This window comes from Protomyctophum parallelum, assembly GCF_964188405.1.
Source record: "Protomyctophum parallelum genome assembly, chromosome: 9".
Classification (NCBI taxonomy): domain Eukaryota; kingdom Metazoa; phylum Chordata; class Actinopteri; order Myctophiformes; family Myctophidae; genus Protomyctophum; species Protomyctophum parallelum.
This window is the reverse complement of record NC_139706.1, coordinates 50,519,629-50,529,384: the sequence shown is the minus strand read 5'-3', so window position 1 is coordinate 50,529,384 and position 9,756 is coordinate 50,519,629. Positions and strand designations below refer to the sequence as shown.

The 9,756-nt window shown below is 40.2% G+C and overlaps 1 protein-coding gene across 1 annotated transcript; it reads left to right on the top strand.

Moving 5' to 3' along the window:
• Window positions 1–5,983: 5,983 nt before the first annotated feature.
• Window positions 5,984–9,357, top strand: LOC310864625 (uncharacterized protein; the record flags this gene model as incomplete). Its single annotated transcript, XM_083773313.1, has 6 exons — window positions 5,984–6,081; window positions 6,747–6,873; window positions 7,720–7,837; window positions 8,178–8,282; window positions 8,696–8,881; window positions 9,203–9,357. The coding sequence occupies 6 exons, from the start codon at window positions 5,984–5,986 to the stop codon at window positions 9,355–9,357; spliced, it is 789 nt and encodes a 262-aa protein (XP_083629439.1).
• Between the last annotated feature and the right edge of the window lie 399 nt (window positions 9,358–9,756).

Genomic DNA, 9,756 nt, shown 5'->3' with positions numbered 1-9,756 from the left:
TAATGTTAAAGACCACAGAAGACCTGTAAATATGAAATAAATGCATAAACATGTAGCTATAGGTGTAATGTTAGAGACCACAGAAGACATGTAAATATGAAATAAATGCTTAAACATGTAGCTATAGGTGTAATGTTAGAGACCACATAAGACATGTAAATATGAAATGAATGCTTAAACATGTAGCTAGGTGTAATGTTAGAGACCACAGAAGACATGTAAATATGAAATAAATGCTTAAACATGTAGCTACGCTGTAGGTGTAATGTTAGAGACCACAGAAGACATGCACATATGAAATAAATGCTTAAACATGTAGCTATAGGTGTAATGTTAGAGACCACAGAAGACATGTAAATATGAAATAAATGCTTAAACATGTAGCTATAGGTGTAATGTTAGAGACCACAGAAGACATGTAAATATGAAATAAATGCTTAAACATGTAGCTATAGGTGTAATGTTAGAGTCCACAGAAGACATGTAAATATGAAATAAATGCTTAAACATGTAGCTATAGGTGTAATGTTAGAGACCACAGAAGGCATGTAAATATGAAATAAATGCTTAAACATGTAGCTATAGGTGTAATGTTAGAGACCACAGAAGACATGTAAATATGAAATAAATGCTTAAACATGTAGCTAGTAGGTATAATGTTAGAGACCACAGAAGACATGTAAATATGAAATAAATGCTTAAACATGTAGCTATAGGTGTAATGTTAGAGACCACAGAAGTGAACCTTTCAGGCCTGTTTTCTCAACTCGCTGTTTCTCTGCCAGACATTACTCTATAAGCCATATCTCCAACACTGGTGGGTCAAACTGAACAACCAATATGTCAATTTGAAGCTATGATTCCCTGCTTTCATATGACATGAAAAAATGAAAATTCAAAAGAATCCAAATAAGTCAAATTTTGTCACGTAAATGTTTAAGCCTGAGTAAAAGTACGAATAGTATCGGCATCAAATTGTGGGTCAACTCCCTGTGGGGGTGTGGAACGCGCGTGTCGAATGTGAAGTCGGTGGGGGGGGGGGGGGACGGTTCTCGAGTTACGCACATTACAACCGTACACGCACGCACGCACACACGCAGAATGCATTTATAGTAGGATGGATTGATCAGGTATTAATATAATATATTAATACCTGATCAATCCATCCTACTATAAATGCATTCTGCATATATATATATTATATATATATATATATATATATATATATATAGAGAGAGAGAACTCTGATTATAAATGTGGTTTATGTGAATTGTGGATAATGTGTAATGATTTAAAAGTGAATTATACAAGTGTTAAAGTATTGTCTCTGGACACGGGGTTGTTAATAATTGTGGAATCAATTAGGGTTGGTATGGTCCAGTGGGAGGGGCCTAGCCTGTATATAAGAAGGGGGAGCTGCCCCTGTGGATCAGTCGATGTAGGGCTGGAGACCAGGAGGCCTGACCTGTTCAGCCATCTCAACCTGGTCGCAGGTTGAAATAGAACGGACTGGTACACTGCCGTTCCGTTCATAGAATACTAGTAGGTACCGCAGTCCGTTCATATCATACTAAAAGTCCCACCAGTGAAACCTATGGATTCGTGTCCCGGATGATGTCACGGGACTTTAAAAAAAACCCACACCGCAAGTCCGTTCATAGCGTACTATTATGCCCACCATTGAAACCTATAGGTTAAAAAAATAAAAAGAAATTGAAATGATCCAAGCTGATATCGCTTCTGTCGTGCATTTTTATAACATGTATGGTATTGTATTTTAATAAACATAATTGTTATTGACTTTTTGTAATTCATTTTATAACATTTAAGGCTCCGCCTGTAATACATATTTGGGCATGGCTATGAAGCCATCGTTTACTTCCTCCACATTTGGCCCTTACTTCTACATAAACGTTCATCTTTAGGCTTATCCCAAGGCCATAAATGTTACAATATTTGACGGGCCCACGGAAGTACCCGTTCCTTCCGTATTGTTTAATAAAAAGCATTTTAATCGGATCGAACGCAACTTTCTAAAAGAACGTTCACTGTATCAGCATGCAGTACACCTACCAAACGATAGGGTCGTAGTTGAAAGAAATAGGAAGAAATGGCCATCGATCGGATAAAAATGCTTTTTAATTGAACAACACGGAAGATATGGTTAATTCTGCGGGCCCGCAAAGCATTTTAACATCCATGGGGTAAGCACTTAATTTTTTTGGATGCAGATGTAATCCACTTTTCCAGGTGCTGTCGATATGAAATGAGCAACACGTAACTTTTCAACGAAATTAACAGACTTCCCTCCCAGACCACGATAATAATAATAATTATTAGTTGATCGACCGTACATATTTGTAACATCAGTGGGCATGGGTTATTAACCTTATATTTTAAATCCACACGGAATATGTAGATATGGATGTTTTTATTGTATTATTTAATTTATCTTAGTTTTGTCCGGAAACCGGAAGCATTCTCTTGTTTAAGATCCGGTTTTATATCCGTCTGAGCGTCTACTAGTAACTACACTACTACAGTACTATGCTAGTACCTTAACTGCAGTTGTCTCACTAGAAAGGTAAGGTATATTTTTGTATCAAAGTCTATATCGATCTAGTTGTTGTGTCTTTTTTGCCTCACGTTAAATGACGGGGCCATGTGACATAATTATTGCATTCAGTTCAGATACAAGTTAGAACTAAAGACCTACCTAGCTAGGGTTAGCATATGGCTGCTAGCTAACAATAACATGGACACAGTAGGTTCACAATAGGTTTACAGAAAGTGATCAAGACAATAGTTCACACCGCTTTTTTTGATTGATTGATTGAATATTTTATTAACAGTCTGTAGTCCGTCAGCCGACAGGCTTCTTTTGTTTAAAGTGAGACACGTGGTAGGCTATATAGTCTTTTTTGTATTGGCCTAAAATATTGCCTATACATGCATTCATGACCATAGCAGTCGTGACAAATGTGATGAAGTCAGCACATTTTGGGCAAGTGGCTATGGCTCTTTATAGCCCAAGGAGTATTTTTTGTGAAAAACGAAAGCTTGGTTCAGAATCATGAAAACCCCCTAGTTTTACATGTCACATGCTACTTGAAGCATAAGGAAAGTTTGGGATTTTTGACATATACCGACAGCCGGTCAACAAGTGGATTCATGAATGTATACGTATATATATATATATATATATATATATATATATATATATATATAGACAATATTTTAGACCACAGCTGCCGGACTATTGCCGAATTACAGTATATTTCAAGTGTTAACTGTGAGTGGACGACACCATAAAGCATTTAATACTTGTTTACAATAGAGCCCACCATTTTCATTTAATCAAAATATTACTACTTGGGGGCACGGTGGAACAGTCGGTAGTGCTGTCGCCTCACAGCTAGAAGGTCCTGGGTTCGATTCCCACTCTGGACGCTGTGGGTGCTGGGGGCGTGTTCCCTCCTCCGCGTCATCAGTGCCCATACCCGAGGCAAAGGGACCTTTCTATGTGGAGTTTGCATGTTCTCCCCGTATCCCCTAGGGTAGGTACCCTCACATGTTCTCCCCGTATCCCCTATGGTAGGTAACCTCACATGTTCTCCCCGTATCCCCTATGGTAGGTACCCTCACATGTTCTCCCCGTGTCCCCTATGGTAGATACCCTCACATGTTCTCCCCGTATCCCCTATGGTAGGTACCCTCACATGTTCTCCCCGTATCCCCTATGGTAGGTAACCTCACATGTTCTCCCCGTATCCCCTAGGGTAGGTACCCTCACAAAAACATGCAGTAATCCTGGTCTCTAAAACTACATCCCCCTGGCCAGCTGGGGCGCCTGATGGAGGGGAAAGTCGGAATAACGTGTTCCTTCCACACGCTACGTCCGGCCGGGGAAATTCCCCCGTCAGGTGAAAAGAAGCAGCTTGGACTCCTCATGCATAGGAGGAGGCATGAGGTCAGTCCGCTGCCCCCCCAGGTTGGCAGAGGAAGTGTAGCGCCCAGGATAATTGGCACTGGGTGAAAAAACTGGGATAAAAATAAAATAAAATATTACTACTTATGCTCATGTGCGCCTTATTTACTTGCTGGAGGATGGCCCGGCACCAACCAGAAATGTTTTTGGTTATTATATCCAGCACATTGATTAAGATTAAGTATCTAGGAATCCAGCAGGGTGTAGTTAGGAATACAGTGTAGTTGGCATATTGTCCCGCACTGTGGAAGAGTACTAAACCAAATACTTCATCTCTCAAACTCTCTCTCTGTCATTCTTAGACAAGCCCTCCATTGGTGTCTCCAGAGTCCAGTCTACGTACAATCTACTTTTGGCCAGCTCTTTTGTGTTTTGTGTTTTCTGTAGCCTACATCCACATAGGTAGGTGTAGGATGTCCTACTGATTGACGCCTGATTGATTTATAGTTATTCCACAGGTCCATACAAAAACAGTTACTGTGGAAGATATCACCATGATAAAGCATTACACTTGTTTCCATTCTAACAGGGTCCAACCGTTTACTAATGACTAAACCACTTACACTTTTTTGTATTGTTTCAGTACAATGTCAACACACATAAAGGCAGACTTGGTGTCTAATAAGGCCAGATTGGAAGGTCTTGCTCTGGTCGGGCAAGCATTAATGAAGGCAGAAGTAAGTTACATTCTTGTACATCAATGTGTAATTAATTTAACTTCCGTTAGTTGATGCCTATTTCTCTATATTTCATGACGTGTGTCCATCTAGAAGAAACTGCCAGTGACAAAGAAACCTGAAGTCTCATGCCCTGAAGTGATCTGGTTGAAGAGAGACGCAAATGGGGTTCCTCTTCCCACAGGAAAGAGACCAAGGAAAAGGACTTCAACTAATGGTTAGTCTCCATCTCAAAACGTATGGCAAGGACTTCATTCATAGAGAGTGGTCTTTGATTAGGTGTAGGGTAATCGTTTGATAGTGTTATTGTTGTGATATTTATACTGCCTAAGAGTTTGAAATTATTTGGTCTAATGTGGTTTTTGCTATTTTTACTTCCAAATAGTTACATCTACATCCACTGCCTCTGTCAGTAAATCTGTCTCATCTCCATGTCTTGGCTACCAAGAACCTGGTAAGTATAAAAACTACTTAAAATACACTCCTCAAAAGAAAGCTGTGGCAAATTAAGGTATGTTTGTTTTTCCATTTCTCTCCCAAAGATTTTAATTTGCAGAGGCTCGAGGAGCTTATACAGGACTCGGCAGGCATTGATGTGCAGGATCATGGTGTAGAACAGCCCAATTGGACCCAAAGACAGAAAGATGCACACTTCTCTTGGCAACAAGCAAGAGAACACAATGTCGACAACTTGCTGTCTGCAGAGACTATTGTGAAGATGGTGTGTCAACACTGTGGTTTGAGAGTAGCAGTCATCCGTTGTGGGGACTGTATGCCGTCAGAGTGGTTTTGTGTGGAATGTGACCGTTTGGTTCATGAACATCACATTCTACACAATAGGCAAACCACAATGTTCGGGTATTATAAATACATTCCCCCAACGGAGTCAGTGAGTCTCTTTTTTAAATTAACATACAACATTGTCTCCTATATTAAAATGTGTTATCCATGTACCTTCATTCAAACCAAACATTTCATCCAGATTGTCCCCTTGTCTTTTCAGACTGTTTGCTGCCAACCGCCTATCCGGCAAATATATGCACCTGCGACACATTTAATGTTGCAGTATCTGTCGGTAGACCCATCATACTGGTTTGCATAAATGGTAGGAATTTATGTCAATCTAGATACACACACGCGATGTGGATAGGTATGTGTTTAAAGGACAACATAACTTTCGTGCCCCCTGTTACTTTTGTCTCATGTACTCTCAGGCCGTTATGATCTTCACGTTCCGGTGTTATCATGCAACCAGTGCAGTAAGCAGTGGTCTCCAGAGGTCAGGGACTTTATAAGAAGTGGCTACTGGCCTACAACAATGCAAGGACAGACCCTGTTCCACAAAGACATCTTCCATTCCTTTGAAGCTATGAAGACTACAGCTCCAGGAATGTCGAGACAAGCCTTCACAGCCCTGTTAGACCAGAGAACAGTGCATTTTGGAAGAGTGAGTAATTAGTTTGATAATGTCGTACGGTTGGACAGTTGTACAGATTTTTTTTCCCCATTATATTATGTATTTCTTTCAGACTGGAAAAGTGAATGCAGACTCTTTTCAGAGGAGCTTTCTGCAGTACACTTACTGCAACTCTGTAGAGAACCGGCTTCTGGGAAAGGAACTGTTTGTCTGTCCGGCCTGTAGCCCTGAAATGGTGGCTGTTTCTGTTGATGGGAACAGAAAACTTTACAGGTTCCAGAAAGCAAATCAGTGAGTTTTGACCTTCCTATTATTGTGTGTGTGTGTGTGTGTGTGTGTGTGTGTGTGTGTGTGTGTGTGTGTGTGTGTGTGTGTGTGTGTGTGTGTGTGTGTGTGTGTGTGTGTGTGTGTGTGTGTGTGTGTGTGTGTGTGTGTCACTGACTCACTCTATTGTTTTAGGAGTCAAGATCCTGGTTTCTTTGATGGACTTTTCTTAGCAAAAGACTCCGACGTGTCCACTTTTGTTGAGGAGGTCAGAGGAGTTGTAAAAAGTGTAAGTTTTTAACAGCCAATAAAGAGTAATTACTGTAATAGTTTTGTAGATAGCCCTGCTATCTATTGTCTTTAATCAACTCCTAATATCTTCCAAATATGTACTTTGCAGACTGCAGGGAAAGCCATGTGTGGAGATTCACATTGGAGAGCTGCTCGAGAGTCATCCAAACAGGCCAACAAGTTGGATGAAGAAGGTGTTGAAATTGCTGTTTGTAGGCATGGCTTCCTTCTCAAAGGTTGGTATTAGTGTATATAATCCTGATGAGTTCAAATTAAAAAAATGTACTATGCTCTCTAATATTAATTTCCCCCCCAAAAAGGTCTCAATATGTATAGAGGGGAAATCTTTGCATATATCCAATGTTTCTCCAAAAAGAGTTCCAGAGTGCTACATATTTGGCCATGGATGTGACCTGCCGATATGTGCCATACTTGGAGAAGGTGTCTGAGAACCTGAGTCATCTTCAACCCCTTCAGCAACAGAAACATTGCTTGTCAGTGATGCATGCGAAAGCACACAATACCAAGTGCGAGGTGATGCTTCTTACATTTTTGTTTATGCCTTAAATTAAATGATTCATTTAAATTCTCAAAATAAATGATTAGCCACACAAACCAAGTGACCTCAGGATATGCATCAATTGTGATCATGCTAGCTTCCACACTGTTAAACAAGTCCATACTTCCTGTAGATCCAGTGGAATGCAAGGAACCAGGAAGGTATCGGAACAACGTTGGGAGAAGAAGAAGAGCAAGTCAACAGTTATCTCTCCCGATGTGCTCTGACCACTAAATACATGACAAAGTCAGGTCTGTAAGCTTATTTAACCCCATGCTACCCTGCAAAGTTACACATAAAACATTTTCAACACATTCTTATTAGCATTTGTGTTCTTTACAGTAAGAACTGACATGCTTACTGTGCATGCAATGGGTTGGAATCTCCGCAAAGAGAATGGCCTAAACATTGCTTTGTCTTCGAGATACAAAAAGGTATGTTGATGAAAAGGGGATAACTATTTCAAGCAGCTACATGTGAAACTTCAAATACTATGACATGGTTCTGTATTGCAATTTTGCAGACACTAGAGAAGACTTTGGAGGTAGCTGAGAACTTGACAAAGTTGCAGGAGCAGTTCCATTGTAGCGATGACATGCTACAACAGTGGGTTCTTGATGTCAAGCAGTGGGCCAAGACCGGTAAGGAAGAATCTTTTACACAAACACTGTCAGACTCTTTGGCTGTAATGCATATACTGTAGCTGTAGCCTATATGTTATGGTGCAGGGATGGGTACTGTAAGTAAATCACTTTTTCACTTCACTTTCAATGTTTCATTTTGGTCTCATAACGGTATATAAATAAAGATACATTGCTATGACCAAAAAAGGTGTAGGCTGAAGCTAATTAGCTTAATTTGCCTACCCTTACCAAATACAAATAATATAGATGACAAACAAAGAAAACAAACTAAGTAATAAGTCTGTCGGTAAACAGGAAAAAACTAAAACAATGTGTGTGATTATTTATTCTTTCTTAGGAAGTGCAGCGGCCAGTGCTGTGAATGTCCATGCTTTGCAGCTCTCCATTGAAGCACTTTTTGTGAGCATCTGCCAAAAGAAGCACTACATTTACAGGGATAATGGTATGTATAGTACCTATAGTTTAAGCTTAAATGTTTCAGCTGCATACTTGCTTGATTGTGTTTGTTAAGACAGTGGCTCGTAACAGACTGTCTACTGAAGAATGTCTTTGTCAGCTGAAAATGACAACACGTGTTGTGTAAACAGAGCTATGTCACATTGTGTCGTTATATACAGGGTATATAAAGCTTTTTGAAATAAATAGCATCAGTCCTTTGCAGTTGCTTTGGAAGAAATGGTAGCATAGTATACAAAAAATAATAATTTAATTTAATTTAGATAATTTAAAACGATTTGAAACCTACACATTGCCCCGTAAAATTTAAATAATAAATAAATACATTAAACGTTAATTCATTCATTCCTTTGACAGAGCCCCATCACAGCTTTTTTTTGTAATACTACTCTTTTATAGATCGCAATAAAAGGCGCCAGAAGATCAGCCAGAAAATTGGCCAGGAGAAGAAAAGGTTGTTGGAAGAGCTCGAGAGATACAACCAACACGCTGACGCAAGCCCTGTGGACATAAGCTCTGTTGTGCAGAAGCTGTCCAACAAAGCTTCCCAGAGCATGATATGGCCTTGGCAGGAACAGAACGCAGGTATCTAAACTAATACATTAAGGTGTGTGTGTGTGTGTTCTGTGTGTCTGTCTGTCTGTCTACACGCCAAGCCTCATTGCTCCTGATGTGCTGGTTGGTGCCTTGCATGGTTTCCTCTGCCATCGGTGTATGAATGTGTGTGAATGTAATGCACAATCTATGTAAAGCGCCTTGGATAAAGGCGCTATATAAATGCACCATTTACCATAACAACACTGACTCACATGCACTCACAGCTGTATGCTTTTGGATGCCAATGTCTCTTGCTCCATTTCACCTCTAAAAAAACCCACGACTAATCATGTTGTCATTCCTTCACAGATGGTGTTGATATCCTGACCAAGAAGCAGCTCTTTGACCAACGCATGCTTCTTTCGCGGCTGGCAGAGGAAAAGCACATCATTACAAAGGAGATGATGCAGCACCTTGCTTTCCTCAAGGACTCTCAGTCAAAGGTCCAGACACAAAGGAGATGATGCAGCACCTTGCTTTCCTCAAGGACTCTCAGTCAAAGGTCCAGACACAAAGGAGATGATGCAGCACCTTGCTTTCCTCAAGGACTCTCAGTCAAAGGTCCAGACACAAAGGAGATGATGCAGCACCTTGCTTTCCTCAAGGACTCTCAGTCAAAGGTCCAGACACAAAGGAGATGATGCAGCACCTTGCTTTCCTCAAGGACTCTCAGTCAAAGGTCCAGACACAGATGGACAGCATTTCAATGAGCACACAGACAAGAGGTAAGTGAAAAATGTCAGGTGACTGCTATCATGTTAGTATTTTGTAACTAATCTATGTTTTTTTTGTTGCTATGTATTTGAGATCTCTACTGTCAGAAAAGAACACTTTATATTAACGTCGTCTTTATAATGCGTTAT